The sequence below is a fragment of the Balaenoptera acutorostrata genome, chromosome 21 (assembly GCF_949987535.1).
Source record: "Balaenoptera acutorostrata chromosome 21, mBalAcu1.1, whole genome shotgun sequence".
In the NCBI taxonomy this organism is placed as follows: Eukaryota; Metazoa; Chordata; class Mammalia; order Artiodactyla; family Balaenopteridae; genus Balaenoptera; species Balaenoptera acutorostrata.
This window is the reverse complement of record NC_080084.1, coordinates 30,283,692-30,307,564: the sequence shown is the minus strand read 5'-3', so window position 1 is coordinate 30,307,564 and position 23,873 is coordinate 30,283,692. Positions and strand designations below refer to the sequence as shown.

Here is a 23,873-nt window from a genome sequence, read left to right as displayed (position 1 = left end):
CATAGAAGGTGTATCATGGAGGAAATATGAAACATATATCTGTGTGTATTTTTATGTATATGTATGTATATATGTATACATATAAATTTTATATATATATTTAGTAACTATATTTTATCTCAGATTTCTCCTTTATAATTCCAGGATATAAATATATATACTTACACATGCATACACACACAGATATCAGTTGGTGGATACAGATGTAGACAATTAAGAAATAGTCAGTGACCACCACCCCTGGAGTAGTTCATTGCACAGCCTGTGGGACCAGACACAGCAGCTCTGGCCGTGGGCATGAATGTTTTGGGGCAGTAGGGGATGGGGGGCTATTGGTAACTCATTATAGGTAAGATAACAATTGTAAACTATAGAGGAACGGGGCTTCCCTGGTGGCGCAGTGGTTAAGAATCTGCCCGCCAATGCAGTGGACACGGGTTCGAGCTCTGGTCTGGGAAGATCCCACATGCCGCGGAGGAACTAAGCCCATGAGCCACAACTACTGAGCCTGCGCTCTAGAGCCTGCGAGCCACAACTACTGAAGCCCGTGCGCCTAGAACCCGTGCTCCGCAACCAGAGAAGCCACCGCAGTGAGAAGCCTGTGCACCTCAACAAAGAGTAGCCCCTGCTCGCCACAACTAGGGAAAGCCCACGCATAGCAACGAAGACCCAATGCAGCCAAAAATAAATACATTCATAAAATCTAAAAAAAAAAAAATTATAGGAACGAATAAGTAACACCCAGCATACTTTATTTCATATCAAATTTCATACTGAATAGCTATTTTAACAACTTTACGAAGGTATATTGTATGTGCATTTTAAAAATGTATAATTTGATGAGTTTCGAGCAATGCATCCACTTGTTTTCAAGGCTCCCACAGTCAGGATAACAGCCCTGAAAGTTTCCTTTTGCCTCTGTGCCCTGGTTGGGGCTGTTAAGACAGTTCCTATCAAGACCTGTGTACAAGTCTTTGTATGTGTGTTCTCATTTCTCCAGAGTACCTGCCTGCGTGTGGATGGTCAAGTTGCATGTTTAACTTTTTAAGAAGCTACCAAACTGTCTCCCCACGTGGTTGTAGCATTTGTATTCCCACAAGCCATTCATGAGGGTTTCAGGTTTTTTTAATTCTTGCCAGCATTGGTGTGGTCAGTCTTTTAAAGTTTAGCCTTTCTACTGAGTGTGTATGGAAATCTTTTCTCCCCCATCATTTGAATTTGAATACTTTCTTTGGGAACCTCACTCAGTATACACATTTTGGAGGGATATTTAAGATCCTCTACATTGTTTGCTTTCTGGTGTCATGTGTTTTGAAGCCCAGCTTCTGTCAGGATCTTTGCTACAGTCTGAACGTTTGCAGAAGCTCCAGGAGGTCTGCATCTATGTGCTTCTCCGGGAGGCTCTTCCCCTTGGAAGTTCCATCCGGAATCGGTTCTGGCTGCAGAGCTGTTTCTTTCTTTGTTTGCTTTGAACGCTGATTAAACATTACTTGTGCGTGGTGTGAACGTTACTTTTAGGCCCCCAAACAGTCTAGCAGAAATTGTTTGGGACTTTTAAAAACTATGTAGTATTTTAAAAATCTACTTAATGTTAAACGTCAGGCTCTGGGAGAAGAATACCTATTTACTCATGGAGTTTAGGGATAAGAAATGGTTGAGGCTGTTATGAGATAATGTGATTTGATAAAAAAGGCTTGGTTCTTGACTGAGTTAACCTTAATTTCACTTCTAGGTGTTACAACTCTTTTACTTTCTTACTTCAGACCTCTCCAAGGGCACTTGCCAGCCCTGGGGTTTCCCAGCTCAGCTCATCAACAGATGCTAACATCGTACCCTGACAGCAATTGATTTGACATGAATACACCTCCTCTGAGGCAATTGGTCCCCTAGAGAGGGTTTTGAAAGAGCTCTTGTTTTATTTCTGAACTTGATTAAAGCTTATTGGTTGAGTAAATTAAATACTTATTTTTACATTTCCCTGGAATTTGGAGAAAACCTTATAAAAGAGATCAATGTAGTGCACAGAAGTTTTATGAACACCATTATTTTGCAGGACTTGTTATGAATATTGGATTTGCAGACTCTGGCCTAATAAATTGTTCCGTACCTAATGGATCTGAAATATGAATATCTTCTCATAAATAGTATTGATGGGAAAAGGTTCCTATGGAGTGTTAAATAATCTCCATATTCAAGAGTCAGGGGCTTCCCTGGTGGCGCAGTGGTTGAGGGTCTGCCTGCCGGTGCAGGGGACACGGGTTCGAGCCCTGGTCTGGGAGGATCCCACGTGCCGCGGAGCGACTGGGCCCGTGAGCCACAATTACTGAGCCTGCGCGTCTGGAGCCTGTGCTCTGCAACAAGAGAGGCCGCGATGGTGAGAGGCCCGCGCACCGCGATGAAGAGTGGCCCCCGCTTGCCGCAACTAGAGGAAGCCCTCGCACAGAAACGAAGACCCAACACAGCCAAAAAATAATTAAATAAATAAATAAATAATAATTAAAGGTGCTAATAATTAAAAAAAAAGTCTTTATCTTAAAAAAAAAAAAGAGTCAATTAGTACTAAGTCATTTCTTTTCCTTTCATCTTTATTAAACATTTTGACCATTTGACTACGGAAGTCTTCATTTTTTTTTTTTTTTTTTTAAATTTATTTATTTATTTATTGATGGCTGTGTTGGGTCTTCGTTTCTGTGCAAGGGCTTTCTCTAGTTGCCGCGAGCGGGGGCCACTCTTCATCGCGGTGCGCAGGCCTCTCACTGTCACGGCCTCTCTTGTTGCGGAGCACAAGCTCCAGACGCGCAGGCTCAGTAGTTGTGGGTCACGGGCCTAGTTGCTCCGCGGCATGTGGGATCTTCCCAGACCAGGGCTCGAACCCGTGTCCCCCGCATTGGCAGGCAGACTCTCAACCACTGCGCCACCAGGGAAGCCCGGAAGTCTTCATTTTTAAGTGTTTCAAAAATATATGTAGGAGTTGATGAATAGTTAAATATTATTAGCAATACTTAATTTTTACGATTGCTTCTAATTATTACTAAATAGGGCACTGGGTCATCTACTTATTAGTAACTTTGGCTTTAAAGAAAGTGAGACTGTTTTTGTCTTCATTTTTGAGTATTCAGCTTGTTTTTCTGTCCAGTTTTATTTGTGGCATTTTATGATTTGGAATGAAGTATGGTGGCCTTAAATTTTCAAAGCACAGTAAAGTCTGAGCATTTTTTGTTAAGTTTACCCAGTGTTTCCAAGGTAACATAACTAGTAACAGACCAGTAAATGCAGCTTCACACCAGCTACCGGGTATCAGGCCCTATTTATGTGAACTGCAAAGCTTAGTGCGGGCAGCTGAGGTAGTGTTTCTACCATTTAAAAAAGAATGTAAGTTTATACATTTTTAAAAAACTGAGTAGAGTGTCTCACCTTGAAATAGGCAGAGACAAGGAAAAAAAACAGTGTAATTTTGCATTGTGTCATCATCTGTCCTGTTGTTTAATAAGGAGAAGTCACTTCAAGTGACATTGAAGAATGAGATGTAGGAATTGTCTGGGAGAGCCAGTAGGGATGCATGCCAAGCTTACCTCTCCATTGATTGACTTTAAAAGTGATCATCCTCATTAAAGTGAGTCAGAGCAGTCAGGGGATGTTCTCAAATATCTACGAGTCTGCTGTTGACCATGTGATGTTTAATCTACAGGACAGAATAGCTTCTCATATTAAAAAGATGATGAAGAAATCATTTAAGTCTTGTGACTTGTGGGAGGAATTCTTGGGAGCAGTGTGAACCTCACAGAGAATAAAATCCTAGATATAGTAGAGGCATCAACTTTCTAGAAGCGGCAAATGCCCTGCCCTTATATTCACTGTTATTTAATGGAAACTGTGAGAGACAGGAAAGTACAAAATTTGAAAATGTCAATTAATTTTAGTTTCATGCAATAACCTGCTTTGATTCTTTATTTTTTCACAAATTATTAAAGATATTTTCAGAGCAGTTCCAGTTTACTGTTTCTTATCCTATATAGACCCAAGTGTGAGGTTGGTAGTGACTCAGTTCTACTGGAGGTAAAATTCCTTTTGTTCTGAGTGGCCAGCACAGTGCAGATTCCATTACTCAGCACTGTTGGTCTCTAGATGCTAAATCTTCTGGGTTTTCTTTGGCCAGTTCAATATTAATAGATCATAGTGATCCAAACTCATTGTTACAAGTGCACGTATGCAGGTGCTGTGGTCTTACCTTGGTTACATGTACATCTTTTAGACAGAAAGACAGAAAGAGAGCAGCTGAATCCAGTCAGTTTTCTTCAGTGTTTTGAGGGCAGAAGTGCTGAACAACTACAGGAACAACAGGAAAATGGAAGCTCGCTGCTCCCCCCTGCAGGACAGGGCATTTTCAACACTTAACTGTAATTATTACCACCAAAGGCATTTATGACGCAGGAAGTCTACCCTTGTCACTGTCAGGGCAGCGCGTCTTCCTGGGAGTTTACGGCAACAGGCACCTTCCTTTATGCTACTGTTATTTGAATGGCAGATGACAGATTTTTTTTAATGTATTTATTTTCTATTTTTTGACTAATATGAACCATTCCATCCTAATAGGAATGGCAAAGGAAGTGATGTCATTTTATATCACAAGAACACATAAATTCTTCTTTTTATCAGTGATGAGAATCATTTTGTGTCCAAATTATTATATTCGTGTGGTATTTTAGGTATCCTCTTTATTCTATCACTAAGTGTAATTATAAAAACTACAAGAACAACAGCAAAAGAATCTTTTTACCTTTTTTCCACTCTGCATGACCTATGGCAGAATCACAAAGGTACACATACTCATATACAACTGTGAATGTAAACACAAACTAGGTATGTGACTTTTTGATACGTTTTTCCTTGATGTACTCTCAGTGAATGCAGTAATAGGCACCGTGGCCAACTATTCAAGAGTTTCCCAAACTTTTAATCTCAGCAAATTGCATTCTGCATAAATAGACTAAACTAGGCAATATCTGCCTTCTTAAAACAAATACAATAAATTTTATTTAAATTGTGATATATTTACAATTTGTCCTTGCACGAAAATTAACTCCCTATACTGAAGTGTGTGCATCCCTATTTGTAGTTGAAGAATGAGTATATTAAAAAAAAGAATTTACTTTTTAAAAAGAAGCAAATTATAATTTTATTTTCTCAAAGACCATTGGAGAATCTGCCTTTTTAAGTGGTAGCATGAGATGATTTTCCTGATTTTGTAAGTATCTGAAAATAGTTAAGTAATTTAGGTGTTTGTTTCTTTCTGGGTCTGAATCAGTTGATTTAAACAAAAGGGCTGGTCCGTGGCACTAGTGGAGATGATCCTCTCTTATCTAAGTGGTGAGGAGAGACGAGGAGTCTGGGAGAAGCATATGTTCATTACGTGACCTACCAATTTCACTCCTAAGTGTCCCCCCAGGAGAAAGGAAAACACATGTCCACACAAGATTTGTGCTTCAATGTTCATAACACTTGATTCATAGGAAATGGGGACAGCTCAAACTGAAAGCAGCGCAAAGGTCCGTCAGCTGTTAATCAGATAAACACATGTGGTATATTCATACAATGGAGTACTATTCAGCAATAAAAAATTGTAACTACTGATATCCAAGACAGCGTGAATGAATCCCAAAATCATTATGCTAAGTGAAAGAAGCCAGACACAAAAATGTAGGTAATGCACGATTCTATTTATATGAATCTCTAGAAGAGGAAGAACTGTGGTGACAGAAATCACATTACTTGTGTGACTTCCTCAGGAGCCCTCCAGAGAGGCCTTCCCACCATATATCCACCCATTACCCTCTGGAAAGTTCCTGGCCAGTCACTGGATCCAGTCTCTAAAGACCATTATAGACTTCTTATAGTGATGCACTTTCCTCTAGTTAGCTTTTCAATACCTTGCATTATCACTTTAACAACAACAGCCAGAAAACCCTACTCATTCCGTAAATTCTTAAAAATATGTTTCATTATTCCACCCTGAAAATGAACATAGAGCCAACCAAATACAGTTTTATTGTTTTCAAATATTGTAGTAAAAAGACCACCACCACAATAAAAGTTCACACAGGTTTTTAAATGAACAGCCCAGAAGAACACTATCAATATGCACTGTCAGTCTTTTTAATGTAACATAAAACCTGATTATTAGACAATGGGACAACAAGAATCAGGAAATATCAGCGATTATTCTCAATCACGGAAAGCATTTTACTTATCAATTATATATCGGTGTGCAAATGTGTAATATCTTTCGTCGTTTTTAAAGAATCCTTTCAACCCATGAACATGATGGTGGCTGTATTAGGAAGTTTAAACTGTTAATACTCTATGATCTATGCCTAAAAGTATAATTGAAAGCATGACAACGGGATAGAGGGAGGCCCCAAATTTCAGCCTTTGGCTAGCTTTTCAACCAAAATAGTAGGGGCACATTTTTAATAATGCTTATATGTGTTTGCTTCAAAATATGTATTTTAAAATTTTAGAACAGTTTTAGATTTAGTGAAAAGTTTCAAGGATAGTAGAGTTCCCATATACCCCACACACAATTTCTCCCCTCGTTAGAGCCTTATATTGTAGTATGCTGCATTTGTCACATTGAGACGTTATTAACTGAAGTCCGCACTTCATTCAGATTTCCATAGTTTTTACCTAGCGGCCTCTTTATGTTCCAGGATCCCATTCAAGATCCAAGGTTACATTTACTCAACATGCCTCCTTAGGCTGTAACCGTTTCTCAGACTTTCTTTGTTTTTGATAACCTTGACAGTTTTGTGGAGAACCTGCTGGTGCCCGGTGATTTTGATGCGAGTTTCTCTTGCTCTCGTGAAGTAACATCAGGAGAAGGCAGGACCCCATGATGTTGCAGGCTGCAGGGCCAACCCTCTGCACTGAGACAGGCAGCACTACTGGATCTCAATCTCCAGCTCAAAGTCAGCTTTTAGGTCTCAAACCAGGGTCCTGGGTCAGCAGGGAGATCAGAGAATTTGACCAAGTAAATGTGGCTCTCCTAGAGTCCCTGATCAGTATCTTGAATAAAATCGTCATTTTCCCCATAAGTGCTCTCTGAGGCCCTGTCCCTTAGTTTGGACAGTACTGACCCAGAGTTTGGGAACTGATAGTCCAGTAGCTTCTGTGAGACAAGAGAGGAAGAGCTAGAAGAGTTCATGTCTGTGGTTATGTGTCTTCTGGATTTCTAGGATCCTGTAATTCAGGATGGGGGCCCCGAGGGGAAAGAGAAACAGAGCAACATCATTCCTGACTCATCTTAGCTGTTGATAACATCTTTGAGAGCATCTCATTTTTGTTTTAGCCAAACAAAGCACATTTTCCTGAAAAGCAAATACAGTGTTTTATGCACACAACAGAATTTCCCCTGAACACCATAATTAAGCATGATTACACATAATTTTAACAAGCACAGGCCACTGTAATAGCAATCTGCTACTTTTTGGGGTCATGTTGTTGGTTGTGATGGAGAGGAGATAGTCATGGGAGACTTCAGTTCTCTCCAGGTGCCTGGTTATGCTATGTCCACACGGTGGTCTGAAATGCAGGGAGCGTACACCTGCCCACCAGTGGGGAGAAGCCCAGGCACCATCTGCAAAGGGCATGATTGGTTGATGGCCATTCATATGCTGCAGTCTTGTTTTCTAAAGGTGATGGAAGGAAATCAATTATTTTAGAGATTCCTGAGTCAAAGCCCCAGAAAAATGAGAATTAATCTAAGAGCAGGTGCTGTGTGGACATTTGCACAAAAAAAACTATATTTCCAGCAGCTCTTCGCTCAGCCAGAAATAGGAACATTTACTGATCTTGAGAGCTGTCCTTGGGTTAATAACTACCACTGCACAACGGTCATCTGGTAGCCATCCATTATCTATTCTGGTTTTTGTTTTTTTAATCCCGAATTCAGGTTAGAGATACAGTCAAGTAGCAAATGAGAAAAAGGTGCACATACAAGCTCTGCAAAATTTCTTTTATCACAAGCGTCAAAGTCTAAGAAGCTGTGTTCAGACCTTACATAATCTGTAAAAGGTTTGATCTGAGCTTATGAGAGAGAACAGCTTTAGTTTTCTAAAATCGAAATGTTTCTAACACATTTAAAGAAATATTACCTGAATAGCTGGAGCAATGTGGGTTCTGAAGAAATTAATTAATTTTAATCCTGTGAGAAACCATATGGAGTTTAAAGGAATATTTTATTTATCTTATTTGTATAAGTTTCTTATATTTTTTGGATATTAACTCCTTATCAGATAGATGGTTTGCAAATATTATCTCTTTTCATGGGTTACCTTTTCACTTTCTTAATAGTTTCTTTTGCTGTGCAGAAGTCATCCCACTTGTTGATTTTTGCATTTGTTGCTTGTGTTTTGGGTATCACACCAGAAAAATCATTGCCAAGACCAATGGCAAGGAACTTTTTCCCTGTGTTTTCTTCTAAGGATTTTATGCCTTCAGGTCTTATGTTTAAGATGTTAACACATTTGAAGTTAGTTTTTGTGGGTGGTGTAAGGGGTCCAGTTGCCTTCTTTTGCAGGTAGATATCCGGTTTTCCCAGCACCGTTTATTGAAGAGACTGTCATTTTCTCATTGAGTATTCTTGGCTCCTTTGTCAAATATTAGTTGACTGTGTATGAGTGGGTTTCTTTCTGGGCTCTCTCCTCTTCCATGGGTCTGTATTTCTGCTTTTATGACAGTGCCTTCCTGTTTTGTTTGCTGTAACTTTGTAGTATGGTTTGAAATCAGGAAGTGTGATGCCTCCAGCATTGTTCATCTTCAAGATTGCTTTGGCTAGGGGTCTTTTGTGGCTCCATTCAAGTTTCAGGATTTGTTTTTTCTACTTCTGTGAAAAAATGCAGTTCCTCTCAGTCTGGGGATGGTCCAGGGGCTGCTTCCACCTCACCCCTGTGTTCTGGGATTTTCCCAGTGGTATCTTGTCTGTGGATGGTTGCTAGCTGGTCTTCTTGTGGGCGGGGGGGGGGGGTAAGTCAGGAAGGACCTATGTCACTATCTTGATGACATCACTCCCAGTCAATTTTGTGATAATTTGGAAGATCAAATAATACAAATAATACATTATTAGTGTATTTCACATGTCAGACAGAACTGGTATCACCTTGTCAGGAGTAGTTTAGTGAGACAATGCACAGCAACTGGTCCAGAACATGGTATGTTTTAAAAGTTTACTTTTAATAAATCATTCTCACTAAAAGGCAGGGATATTAGCTCATGTAATCCAATATTATCTACCGAAATTTACAGAAATGCTGTCTGTATGTATGACTGTGAGTGAATATAATTTTAGGATTCAGTTTTAATCATTGAGTACATTTTTATAAAGAACTTCCCTGAGTACCTTTGGGATGGAAGCGAAAGAGCCTGCTAAAGCTGTTGGTGAGTCTCTCATCTGTGTGTGGACACAGATCCCAGAGACCAAAGGATGGTCAGCGATGCCTGTCCTGCATTTCCAGCTGTCCCACACACAGCCTTGCCCAAGCTTGCTGCTGACAGTGGAAACGGGCAGTCTCCCCGGGCAGTTTGCAGCATATCAATTGCGACAACCCGCGGTTGGTTATACAAAGCCAACCAAACAAACATGCTGATGTTTCTGATAGGATAATTATATTTTGTCTCATCCTACCTTCTTTTCAGACTTTTTGAAATTCAAGTGGACAACAGATACTTCTCTAAATGGAAATGGATGTTTGGAAATCCACCATAGTTCTACACTAACTGATTTATAATTTAAGAGTTGCTTTCTCTGTTTCTCTGGTAGTAGTTTACCCTCTGTTATTTAAAAAAAATACTGATTTCTGAAGTACAGCTAAAGAACATTTATATTAAAAAAGAGTTTACAAGTATAGTAAGTCCTTGATGCTAGTGGCCAATCATTTTTAGGGCTGAGAATTAAATATTATATCCAACCCAAATTCTTATTTGGCAAAATATTATTTTATCTAACTCATTATCATGAAAACATTTTCAAACAAAATAGACGCATTTTATCAGTAAAGAAAATGTATTTTCATTTTCCATCGATTACTTCTATATTTTTCAGTTTCCCTAGATCTCAGCCTACAGCATGAGCTAAGAAGTGATTGGGCTTCATTAAATTCTCCAGAGTAATTAAAACATTTTTTATAAACACAATTTTTACTTATTCATAAAGTACACCATTATTATTTTTAATAGAATTTTTTTTCCTTTTCAGATGATAAAAGGTACACCTTTTTCCTAAATCCATCTACCCCACCTTGGATCCTAGGTGAATTAGGAGTTGGATAAACATTTCAAGAATGAGTCAGTGCATCATAAGTGTGATGGGTAGCAAACATAGATTTTTTTTTTTTTTTTTTTTTTTGAGATTGGAGTTTATTTATTTATTTATTTATTTATTTATTTATTTATTTTTGGCTTTTGTTGGGTCTTTGTTTCTGCGTGAGGGCTTTCTCTAGTTGCGGCGAGCGGGGGCCACTCTTCATCACGGTGCGCGGGCCTCTCACTATCGTGGCCTCTCTTGTTGCGGAGCACAGGCTCCAGACGCGCAGGCTCAGTACTTGTGGCTCACGGGCCTAGTTGCTCCGCGGCATGTGGGATCTTCCCAGACCAGGGCTCGAACCCGTGTCCCCTGCATTGGCAGGCAGATTCTCAACCACTGCGCCACCAGGGAAGCCCGCAAACATAGATTTTAAATGCATATATAAATACAAAACTCTGTGGCATTCATTAAAACTAATCTTGAAGGGCATCTGCTGTGTGTAGGTCACTTAACTAGGTAGAGCAAATTTAGAAGTCAATAAAATAAACCCTCCAAGAGCTTACAGTAAAGCATGAAAGATAAATAAAATGCACAGTGACAAGTCTTACAACAGAGAAGAGACAGGTGAAGGCAGAGCATGGGATCTAGGCTATCCCAGAGCAAGTGCAGTTGAAGTTAGAATGTGGACAGTGGATTGAATGGATCAGATGAAAGACAAGAGTAGACAAAATGTTTACAGCAGGCATGAAGGCTGAAAGGAGGAGATACTGTCAGGTACTAAAGGAAGTTGCAGCAGCCTGGATTGTGATCGCAAGGACGGGGCAGTGAAAGATGACCCAGGGGAGTTAGTGATGTCGGGCTTTCTAACTCAGGTGAAAGCATTTGGATTAAGAAGGAAGGGGATCACCAGAGGCATTTCAAGCAGGGTAGGGCCATAATGAGATCTGGGGTTTAGAAAGATTATTTTGGCTGCAGCATCAAAAGTGGGATGAGGAGGCAGAATGGGGAGCAGAGAAATAATTCAGATGACAGCAGTGGTGATGGAAGATTGTGGGCAGTGAACAGCAAAGCCCTGGGGCAGTGCAGAATATTCGGGAATTCAACCAGAACTATAAACACGTTTGTGTGTGGTGTATCTTGGGGTTTAGGAGGCTGGGTGACAGTATCCATCATAAATGGACTGTGTCAGTTCTTTGGGATAGTCCTAAAACAGTATTTTTAGTAAAAATTATGAATCATGGGAAAATGAAGATTGATGGTTCATAGTTTTGTTGGTAGGTTCTACACCTAAGAGTTCAGGATGTCATAAAAATACAAAACTGGAAGGGATGCCAGCAATTATCTAGTCCCATCCCATTTTGTTTATTAATAAGGTGAAATAAAGTGGTTTGGGTTTTAGAGCCTGTTGGTGCCAAAACTGAAATGAGAATCTTCATCAGTAAAAATAGTGTATTTAAAAGTAGTTGTAGAATTCCCTTTAATTCAAAACAGGAGAAGAAATCTTGCAGATACTTTTAAATATTCATCAACATCTTTGAGAAATATAAAGTAATATGGGGAAATGTGGAAGGAAATGGCATTAGAGATAGTTCTGAGAAATAAACTGAACTTCTGAAATGCTTATTATAAATGTTTTGAGCACAGTATACCCTTGATAAAAACAATGAGAAAATTATAATAATGTGGCCTTCACCTAAACCTCTCAATATAAAATCATGCCAAAGTGAATTCTTCCAAATCTATGAAAAGAATAGAGCAGGCTTCTGACTAAAGGTAGAGGAATAACATTTCTCTGCTCACAATTCGTCTCTGAACCGAACTAAGTAACAAGGAAAATGAGAAATGTGAAGGAAAAGAGGGAGTTATTCCATCTTTGATGGAACCATCTATAACCTGAAAGAGCAGTGTAAGCTGAGGATGGAAACACTCAGTGAAGAGGAGGACCAAGTCAGGGAGACCAGCAGGAAGGTGTGGGGCTCTGTGTTTCTCTCCAAAGGAGTTTGCACAATTGACCCTCAGTATCCTCAGGGGATTGGTTCCAGGACTCCCTCACCTTGAGGATGCCAAAGTCGGAGGATGCTCAAGTCCCTTATATGAAGTGGCATAGTATTTACATAAAATGCACATCCGTACATCCTTCTGCATATTTTAATTGTCTCTAGATTACTTACAATGCTATGTGATTAATAGTTGCTGGTGTGCAGCAAATTCAAGTTTTTCTTTTTGGAACTTTCTGGAATTTTTTTTACTGAATATTTTTCATCTGTGGTTGGTTGAATCTGCAGGTACGAGGGCAAACCGATAACAGCTGATTAGAGCTGAAGGGTCAGGATATATGGGCAGGCTGCAGGACCTTCTCTAAGTGGCATCACAGGGTAGAGAACCAGGAATTCTGAGCAGGGAAACATACATGTATGTCATCCTCATCAACTACGTACTTTTAGTGTGAGAGCCTAGAGGAGAAATTGGGAGAAAAGTAGCCCCTTCGTAGCTGTGACAAACCCCCAGGCTTCATGATGCTTCGCAGGAAAACAGACGCACTTCTGCTTCTCAACATGGAGTTGACCATTTGAGCAACAGGACTGTGAACCATCTTCACTTTCTCATGATTAATGGCCCGTGACCCTCTAGGCTGAATATTGGTGAAAGTGTTACAAACAACAGACCAAATGCAGGTTCCTTTTACCCAACTTTAAGCACCAGCACCTCTTCCCACACTTCCTTTTAGCAAATTACTCATCCAGGAAAAGCTTCCCACTTAAAAGATGAGAAAGTTAAACACCAAGCATGAGCCCTTCACAGAGCAGAAAGGAGCAGAGGTACTATAGCCTCCAGATAGCTAGCATCTTGGTCAGTCACTCCCGTGGTCCTGTAGAAGACCTCGTCATCACCATGAACTTTGATGCTCTAGATACTCAATTCCCACCATTATCCCTACCATCTTTCCTCATCAGTGTCTTCTTTTCTTCACATAATCATAAAGTTGATAGAATAAAAATAAACCAGTTTCCCAATAATTATATACTGCTAACATCAGAGAATAATGTTTCCCTTTGGGCTTCATAGAAATAATATTTCAGTAAAATGTAAACAATATTCTCAGTAGTATTTTAAAGAAGTATTTATCAACAGGAATAAAGAGCAATAGACTCTTTCAACAGCTCTCGATATATGCCAGTGGCATGATTCTGAAGTTTAAGTCAGTAAGAAAAAGTATGTCAAGGGAATGTGAAAGTGGCCCCGTCTTGACCTAATGAAAGACTTAACCTATTCTAGAAGAGTAAACTGACTGCATGGGCATAGCTTCATGCAGTTTTCCATAAGTAGTGTGTCTTTCATTTAAATTGAATTAGTTTGCTGGAGCTGGCAGAACAAAGTACCACAGACTGGGTGGCTGAAACAACAACAATTTATTTGCTCACATTTCTGGAGACCGGATGTCCAAGATCCAAATGCTGCCAGTTTGATTTCTCCTGAGACCTCTCTTCTTGGCTTGTGTGTGACTGTCTTCTGGCTGTGTGCAAATCCCTGGTGCCTCTTCTTAAAGGAACATCAGTCCTACTGGATTAGAGCCCAGTCACTACGACCTCATTTAACCTTAGTTACCTCCCTAAAGACCCTACCTCCAAATGTAGCCGTGTTGGGGCTTAGAGTTTCAGGGTATGAGTTATGAGGAGACAAAATTCTGTCCATAGCATCTCTGAATAATAATTGATTAGCAGTTAATTCAATATTGTATTCCCAGATAAGTACTTGCTATGCAGATATCCTGTGTTGCCAAATTAGGACAGAGCCATATGCTTGGATAAAATGACATTATCGTGCAAGACGAAATGCTTAACAAGAGCACATGACTGAGTAGATGTGATGCCAACTCTTTAGAGGTGACCTAATGAAGTACTGTGGGCAAAGCCAAGATGCTTTTCCAGAAGCAATTTTGGGCACGCTCTAATGCACAGATAATTGGATAATCAAGTGCCCAAATGTTGTGCCTAATTGTAGAGCAAAGTTGACAAAATTAGCCTAGAAAAATGTTTAAATTATGCATAGCTAAATGCCCATTTCAGTCCAAAAATAATCTCTGTAAAGTAGGCACAAGACATCTGTCTTAGCAGATACAGTAAATCCAGAATGTTTATCTTTAGTTTTATATAGTAAATGTTATTTAGTAACACTTAGTAGAGAAAGTAAACATACAATATCTGTCTCAGTAAAGCAAATATAGGATAGTCATCTCTAAGCAGTGTGACTTCCTATCTGTGAGAAAAACTGGCTGTAAAACACTTGGAGGAAACAGTGAGTTGATGTTCTAGGGCTGCTAACTAAGAGCGTGTGAAATGCTATCAAAAATGATAGCTTCATTCTGGTACAGTTAATGCCTCCTTAGGAAAAAAAAAAAGCTAACGGAGCAGATAATTTATTAACAGGCTCCCTAGTTTCTAAAATTAAAATTCACTTCTTTTTTGCTTGATTATGCACCTCTTTCTTTTCTCTATGACTGGCCATCCAAGTGTGGTTTCCAGCCGTGACAGTACAAATCAATCGGAAGTCAGCAAGTTGAAGAGTCCTCGTAAATTGTCATCTAGTCCAGCAAAAGATACCTCACACCTACCTGATCTTTACGGCAGAATTAAGAAAGAATGAAGAATCATAAAATGGCTTTGATTCATGATACTCTCAGGCATTTTCTTATTTTTTACCTAATCTGTTATTTTTCTACCTCTGTGACAATTGTTCTGGTAATACATTTTTTCTAAAATAACATTTCCTTTTATTTACCTTTAACTATTTAACTCCCAACTTATTCCCAAAAGAATTTACAGAAACGTATTTGTACTTTTTTCCTGAACACAAAATAACAAGATACTTAAACGTACCAGCTAACATTGCCAAACGTATTAAAAAGGATTTTATGTTTGAGAGGGGCTTTCGTTTCCATTGACATGGTATTTTTGGCAGGAGTTAAATTCAGTTTCTAATTTTGCGGCAGATATTGTGGATGGGCTATGCAGATGCCACTTTAGAAAACACTATTTTCCTTTGTCTTCCTCCATGAGAGAGTCTAAGAAGTGCTAATATTACATTTCCAGGATCCTTCAGAGGTAGAAATGGTCAGATGAGCAGCAAGACACAAAGAGATGTAGCAGAAGTCGCTAGATAGGGCCTCTGGAAAAGTGTTTTTTGTTTTTTTTTTAAAGAAAGAACCCCACTGGCTGCCCTTGTGGGGGACTTTGACTCTCTGCTTTCTTCCTACCTTGAGATCCAGCAGCCACTTTGGACCATGAGACCGCAACCCTCAAGATGTCAGCCAGCACGTTCAGGGTGATGGAAAATAAAAATGAAGAGCCTGGGTTCTTATTAACCTGACCCATTGGTCTGTTTTGTACTCCCTACATCCATTATTCTTGTTATATGAGGAAAATAAAATGCTCATTAATTTAAGCCAAAGTTCCTTGAACTTTTTGGTTACTAGCAGCCAAATGCAATCCTGATACCATATGAAACACAATTCATACTATTTAATGACACTCTTACTGTGCCCTGTGAAAAAGAGGACAGTTTAGCTTGTGAGATTACTTAGCTGTTTTTGCACTAGTTTAATTTATTGGTGGATTTATTGCACACATTGAACCATTTCTGTGTGATTATTTTAAAATAGGCATATACAATAAATCCACTTTGGGGTCTCTCTTTATATACAAATCTTTGTTTTAGTCCAAATTAGGGACCATTATTGGGAAACTACTCCAATTTTCCCTTTGATAGCACACATGGTTACATATTTACTAATGGAATATTTATTACCAGAGGTTTTGAATGGTCTAAATCAGTAATTTTTTTGGGGGGGATGTCATCTCTATATCTGCATTCCACTGCTGACACAGCCTAGGAAAATGTGTGTTTGTTGGGAGAAGAGGGGGTTAAATTCTGGATGTTCTTTTGTTCAAACCCTTGTGGTCCACTAGAAAGTAGCCCCTGCCAGGCTCTGCACCTAAGTGGGTTCAAGGTTCCTCATCATGAAAGCTACAGCTTCTCATCCCTTCCCCCGCGAACCAGGGAATGCCTCAAGTCCTGAGTTACATACTGCCCTGTTTGACATCTGTTTCTTTCCTTCTCTCCCAATCAGTGTAGCTAAATGGCCCATTGGGAGATACTGGAATTTGTGATTGGTAGGGGTGGGGCTCCCGGGGTGACTCTGATGTGTAGGCAAGTTTGGGAACCACTGGTGGAGACAGAAGACAGAGGCCCAGGCAAAAGAGGGGAAGTTGAAGGGCTTCTTCCTTTCCTTTTTGACTTGTTTCCTCCTGAAATCAGGGGGCCAGGAATGCTGGGTCTTCGTTAAGAGGATGGAAATTAAAATGGACAAGTAGAGGAGTCTGGAGAAGACCACCTCATTAAGGAGCGGGGGCGGGGTACAGGGTGGGCGATGGCAGCCCCTGACCTCTGGCCAGTTGCCTGGCCTGTGCCTGAGTTGGGCTTCCCTGCCAAATGCTGCCCTTGGCTGAGCTGCTCTGGAGCCAGTCTGGCTGCCGTGTGACCATAACTCCTACAGCGCCAGTGCAAACCATTTCTACGTGACCTGCAGGGTGAGAGCTCTGGGCTGGACAGCGAGTATGTCAGGGTTCAGAGTCTATTTTCCCTTCAACTGTTTATTTTTATTTTAAGGACATTTGACGTTTAATATTCACTTCCGAGTATCTTCGATGAAACAGATGTCTCACCAAGTGCCCTGTGATGGTCAGCCATCACAGTCCCTTCAAATTACTAGACTGTAGACTTCCTGAAGATAATAAATCATTCCTGGTCCTAGTACCCTCGCATATAAGGCATGTTGCACAATTTTTTAAAAAATCAAAGGGAATAATAAAGTTCCCTTGGTTATTACATGAAAGATCTGTGAATTGAACCTATATTCTCAGTCTGATACCCCTTCCTGTAGTCCATGCTACCCACCAAGCATATATAAATGGGTCAATAGAAGGTAAATCTTCATAATAACTTAGGATTGGTGTTCCTGGCAGCAGAGAAGCTAAAATCAATACAGCTGATAACCCTAAGGTAAGTCTTGTCTTATGGTGGAATTTAGGTGTCTTCTCTCCAATCTTTATTATGGGACAATGTTTCACAATAATTTAGGAAACAGTTTGATAGATTATCTGGTTTCTGTAGCTCTTACAGCATGATTGTAATAAAGCACAATGGAAGAATAAAATCCGCATAAAAGTCTAGAGACTGTGCATAGCCTGGTCCTCAATCAGTCCTGTGTTTTCGTGTCCTCCTCATCTCTCCCTTTATCACCAGAACATGATCGCTCGTGGCCTTCTTGCTCTTCCTCCTGCCTGCCAGGAGCACCCCTCACTCAGCCCTGAGCGATACCTCCTGCTCACTGCCTGTGGGACGATCTTCTGCCTTACCCATCTGACTGTCCCCCACTTCAAGTCTCTGCTCACAGGTTCACTTTTCAGAGACCTTCTCTGACTGTCCCACCTGAAAAGACCCTCTCACTACTCTCTACTTCCTCCTAACTGCTTTCTCTTTCTCCAGTGCATTTGTGCCTGTCTGGCATACTTTAGACTATTTGTGTATTTTCTGCTGACTGCCCTAAGCCACACGCTCCACAAGACCAGCTGCTTGGTCTGCTCACTTGTTTGTTAGACCTACACCTAGAACAGTGAATGGTGCTCAAAAGTATCTGTCACAGACTAAGCAATTGGGCAACGGTGAGTAACTCTTCATAGAGGAAAAAAAATTAAAAACATACACATGCTATGTTACAGCTAAAAACTACCCAAGCCTGGGCAGACATTTCAGAAGTTCCTTTTAAATAACAACACAGTGCCAAGTGTCCACTTTGTTCGGGCACTGTTTAAGTACTAGGAAGTCCAGAGAGAGAGAAGGCTTATCATTCTGGAAAAATTAACAGCGTAATGGGATAGAAAGACAGGTCCACATCTCAGTCAGTCCAGATGTGACTAGTTCTTAAACCTCTACAGAAGAGCTACCTGTAAATCCTAGAGTAGGGAGCAAAAGTAATCTGGATTATGGGGATTTGAAGGGACTTTAACCAAGAGGGATATTATAAAAAGGGAGAGGGTCGTATCTTTGACGGGAGGACCAGCGTGGAAGCATGAAGTGTCCTGGAACACTCAGGAGGCCTCTGCCGCTGGAATGAGAGAGCCCTGGATGGGTTGGGAGACCCTGAGGTCGAAGAGGTGTCAAGTGTGTGGGAAATGTACCCTGATTGACCTGCATGGTCTCTACGATGCACAGGCACCTGGCAGGTGGGTCCACCTGCAGGTGCGCTCCTGTGGGCGGGTTTGGAGAAGGCAGGGCAATTCCCTGGAGTGTGGAGGAGAAGTTGAAGAAGTGAGAGTCAGAAACAGGGAGTCCCCGATGCATGGAAAAGTCACGTGGACAGAGTCGGATAAGGGACACCAAGCCAGGATATTTAGCTGTGCAGAGGAGTCCAGAGGAACTTGGTTATTACTCAAACCAGCGTTCATTCATCTGCACCAATTCTACTGTGTGTTCGGGTCATGGCAGGTGCAAAGATGGTACAAAAAGAGGAACAATAATGGTTCTCAGTTAGCGGGCAGCCTTACAGGGAAGCTGTATACTGTACCATGAGGTAAACATCAGAGAGCAGCTATGGCATTTTGGATTAAGGGTTGGATTTAATTAAATGACTTTTGTAGATCAAAAATTGTCAAATAATTGGCAAGTGGATATGGCTCACCTTAATAGTTTTAATGTCCTTTCTCAGAAATGCGGCTGATAAGTTCTCTGCCATAGCAGACTCAATTGTCAATCTCAGTATTTTGGTTTACATGTCAATGAATACTGATATGCCAGGAAAAAAGAAAGAGCTCAGATACATTACAAAGTAGTGAATCCAATTACTCATTTATTATATAAACATTTATAGGCATAGTATAAACTATCAAATAAAAATCAAATGTATTAGAGATAAATGTTAAATATATAATGTCAATGTAACATAAATGTTTAAGTCAATTCTAAAAATAACACTAAAAAATAAATACTTCATAAAATTTAGAAAAAATCAACATGAAAAAGTGAAAATGAAATAACATTAATTTGTACTTTTAAAGGTCATTGTCAAAGAAGAACACACCAATAGGAACTCCATTGAGTCCTCAGTAGACTTTTGTACAAATATCCCCAACTGCTAAAAAAGCAGCATCAGAGAAGGAGTGAGGAAATAATTACAACCTAATATTTTCTTTAGGCTCCTCGTTATCAAATCCCGTTTCTAGTGATAATTTAGAAGAGATATTTGACCAGCTTTTTTTTTCCTCTAGGGGCTTCAATCTTTTCACTGATAACAAACGATGGTGTTTCTTTCCAGGAAAGCACATCAAGGTCATCTTTGACATCTTGCATTTTGTTGCGTATAGAAGGAGGTTTGATGCAGTTACTGTATCAACGTCAACCCAGTCTTATTCTTACTTTACTTGTTCTGCTTGTTCAGAAAACACGTGAGGTAGATGCAGATTCTCAAGTGTAGGCAATGTGACCTCCAAGGGAAATATCTGAATCTGTGTGGATTTTGTCACAATTACTTAGGGCTGGTGTGTAGGGGTCACGAATGCAGAATGTCCAAAAAAGCTGCCCGAATGAAGCTTCACTGGCCTAATTGTGGGACACGTTCGTATTCTGTGGGTGCTGAGTAGGTCCGGCTCGCACATGCGGACCTACTGATAACTGACACGTCTCACTAGTCCATGCCGAACTCCTAATAACAGACGTGCCAGACGACAGGTTCTGCTCAGCCAGCCCTGGCCTTGCATCTGCATCAGGGAAGACCAGCATCTTTAGTGGAGATGAAGGACCACTGGATGCTCTAGACCCTCAGCATGGGAAGCAGAAAGACCCTTGTCCACATCCACCCTGTGTGTCTACAACCAATTTATTTTACAGCACTCTGCAAAGTCAGGAGTTCCCTGACTCAGTTAATGTAGAAAACAGTATTTCCCAAAATTCCATAATGTATTTCACTATAAAAAGTTTGAACTTTAGCATCACAGAGGCAAAAAGAAACGTCTAGAAGTCTCAGGTTTGCTAATAATCATAGTAGTGGCTAATATTTTGAGCCCTATATGCCAGGGACTAATGTGAATTATACAGTTTAGCTCTCACAGTCACCCTGTGAGGTAGAAAACAGTAAACTGAGGGAGTGAAAATGTAAACTTTTCAAGACTGAATTGCACCTGGTGGCCCAGCAGAGCCTGGGAATCTCAAAACCAAGTCTGGTGTTCCTATTCCTGCCCTCAAAGCTGTGTCTTTGGTCAGGACCCTGGACTCCTGCCCCCTTACCCAACTGACAGGCCACACCAAATGCAAGGTCTTTTCTGTTATAAGCCATTGGTCTGAATTGCCTTTGTTTATTTCAGTCAAAGAAATTTGGTTCAAGGCATCCCAAGTGTTAAATTCAAGTAGATAAATTCCCAGTTCTGTTCAACTCAAGTTCAGCTTGAACTCCAAGGCCTGTCCTTAAGGAAGAGTGTTCTCTGAGGCTTTCTTGGGCCTGTGCTGCATCCAGGAACATTTGAACTCCTGTATAACTGTTACTGTTAGCGTTGTCTTCTTTATTTGATACCTGAGCCATCAGGAGGGCACGATGAACCTGTCTGTACACAGTACCTGGTTTTGTTTTGTGTTTCATTTGCTAGTTTGCTAAGAAAACAGAAGTGGTAATATCCTACATGTTGAAGGTTCAGCACCATTATATTACAAGCTGATTTCACTTTGAAATTCCTGAACACTCGGAAGTAAAGTTTCTCCTCTTGAGGAGAATAAGCTATCTCTGGGTCAATCTCTGGACTCGTATAGGTTCCCCACATGGCAGGCACGTACCTGAAAACCACCCGGAAATTCAGCTCATAGTCATTTCCACAGACATTCCAGAAAATGAGAACTTGATCAGAAAGCGTTTAGGTTGCTAATAAAACCGACGTTTGAATTTGCTCTTGGTCGTGACAAATGATGAGGTGCAAACCTGTGAAGAATCTGGGAAGGATGACCGAGACATGCCTCTGTGAGCCGTGCCCAGAGAAACCGGCCCGAACTGTGGAAACTCACTCTTCTGCCTCCGCTCCCCAGCCCTGCGGAGGGGCTTCTGAACTTGTATCACATCATGTATCGGATCACATCATGTATCACCTGAAAACCCTGCAACATCTGCTTCCCACAAAAACCCCACTGGCTGCTCTGGACCAGTCCCTCCCTTCCTCTGCAAACCACCTCTTCCCTCTCATCTCCCTACAGGTCCTCAGCACAGCGGCCTTGTTTCCTTCTCCACCCAGCCCTTCAGCCTCCTTCATTTCGCTTCAAACTACCCTTCATTATCTCAAAAATTGTTATTGTTTCCCTCCATATAATGTAAGCCCCATGTCTGCGGGAATTTAGTCTTGTTTGTCCGCTCACCTCCTTAGGTAGAACAGAGCCTGACTCACAGTTGGCCCTCAAAGGATATTTTTTGTATGAATAAATGAATAACATATTTTAGTTAATACATTCTGTGTTGTTAACACGACAGAGCAAAGTTGAAATGTATGTATAATTTTGGTGTATTTGTATCCACATTTCATTACAATCATGTTATAATGAAAAGAGGCTTGATTCCGCATATTTTCTTTTCATCTGAAGACCATGAATATATTTGTTTTGTTTCATAAATGAGTTTTAACATCAATTGAAGGGAAAGAATATTCAAATGGATATATAGACTTAAATATTCAGTAGGAAATGAACTATCTTACTTATATGGCTTACATTAAAAAACACATCAATTAAAACAAAATTGGTGTTTACGTTTTAATGGTAGCAATTATAGATAACATGCAGGAAGGGTGTAGACCAGGAAGAAACATGTATTAATTGTAACACTTGCATTGTCAACACATCTGTGTAGCCTTGTGTATCCCTTAAAAGACAATAACTTAAATACCTTTCTCTTAAATTTAAAGTACACATTTTTCTGGCTTTTGTAAATAAATGTTAGATGAATTGAGTATCCTTTTGAAACTGTTTATAGAAACAATGCAAAAATAAACCACTGTTCATTTTCAAAATTGTTAAAAAATGTTAATTGTGTACCTTTTTAATGGTTCATTTGTCTTTCCCATTTTCAGAAATTGAGAAGGGAGGATGTGGGGACCCAGGAATCCCTGCCTACGGGAAGCGGACAGGCAGCAGTTTTCTCCACGGAGACTCGCTCACCTTCGAATGCCAGGCAGCCTTTGAGCTGGTGGGGGAGAGAGTTATCACGTGTCAGCAGAACAACCAGTGGTCTGGCAACAAGCCCAGCTGTGTATGTGAGTACTGAGCCTGGTCCCGGCTCTATTCCGAGGTTGCCTTGAGAGGGGGAGAGAAGCAGGGCGGGCAGCTCTCAGCATCGCTTGGGAGCATGACATTGACCAGAAACAGCCAGGGCTTCTCAGACACTAGCTCTCATGCTTTCTTCACTTACTTAAAACCAATCAGTGATGTTCTTACTACTAGATAGATAAACTCACTGAGAGCTTTCCACTAGAAAGATCCTAACAGAGCATCACTTCCATCCAGAGGGGCTGATGCCAGACTGAGCCATCAGTAGGACCCGGGCTCTTTACAACCCAATAATGTCCTGTGACACTTAAGACAAGTTGTGAGCATGGGCCGTGCTGTCACTTTGCATTTCAATGGAAGAACTGCCTGCTTCCTCATAAGTGTTTTAACAAGTAGAAGAGAAGGACTTCATAGCGAATTAAAAGCAGGATTTTTTTGTAACTAAATATAACAATGACTGGGGAACACATATGAAATTATGTGGAATAATAAGCATATTCGCACCCTAGAAATAAGTCCAACAGATGTTCCCTCCAAAAAATGAAGAATATATATAAAATATTCACATATATGAATTTCATATATATATATTTTATATACATATTCATATATATATAAATATTATATATATTCATATGTATATAAAATATATATATGAATATATATTACTGATTTTTGAGTACACATTAAGTAAGTATTCCAAGAGATTTTTATATTATCCACCCAGGACACGGTCTGATTTTCAAAGTTATTATTTAATCATTGTTACCCTATAAATAATTAAAAAATTAATTTGAAAAAATGCACTTTAAAGGCAAACACAAAATTTAAAATGAAAAGTTATCATAGAAAACTGACTAGAACCAATATTGTTTTCTGGAAATTGTTCTTATGACACAGGCATACTTTTTCATATTAATATTTGCTCTTCTGAAGGCAGAAAGTTGCAACTAGAAATTTTAATATTTGCCACAAGTTTCAGTCAACTTGATAGGATCATTTTTGAATCAAGCTTGCACTTTATTATGTATAGGCTCTAGTTGTTCTATATATTGAACGTATTCTATTGACAACTTGGGAAAGAGAACATGTTATGGTCCAGGATCACCCATTTAAAAACAGTTGGATGATCCTAGGTAACTGCAGGTATGGATTTTCCCCAAGTCCTTCGCATGTAGCCAGTCCTTTGGATGTGGGCAAAATTGTTTGAAAATTTACCTGTGTC

General features: G+C 40.1%; 1 protein-coding gene across 1 annotated transcript in view; it reads left to right on the top strand.

Moving 5' to 3' along the window:
* CSMD1 (CUB and Sushi multiple domains 1) overlaps nt 1–23,873 on the top strand; it is a 1,828,277-nt gene that overhangs the window by 1,449,756 nt on the left and 354,648 nt on the right. Inside the window, exon 13 of the mRNA XM_057537433.1 lies at nt 22,453–22,635. Coding sequence (XP_057393416.1) covers nt 22,453–22,635 — 183 coding nt within the window. The remainder of the gene's footprint in view (nt 1–22,452; nt 22,636–23,873) is intronic.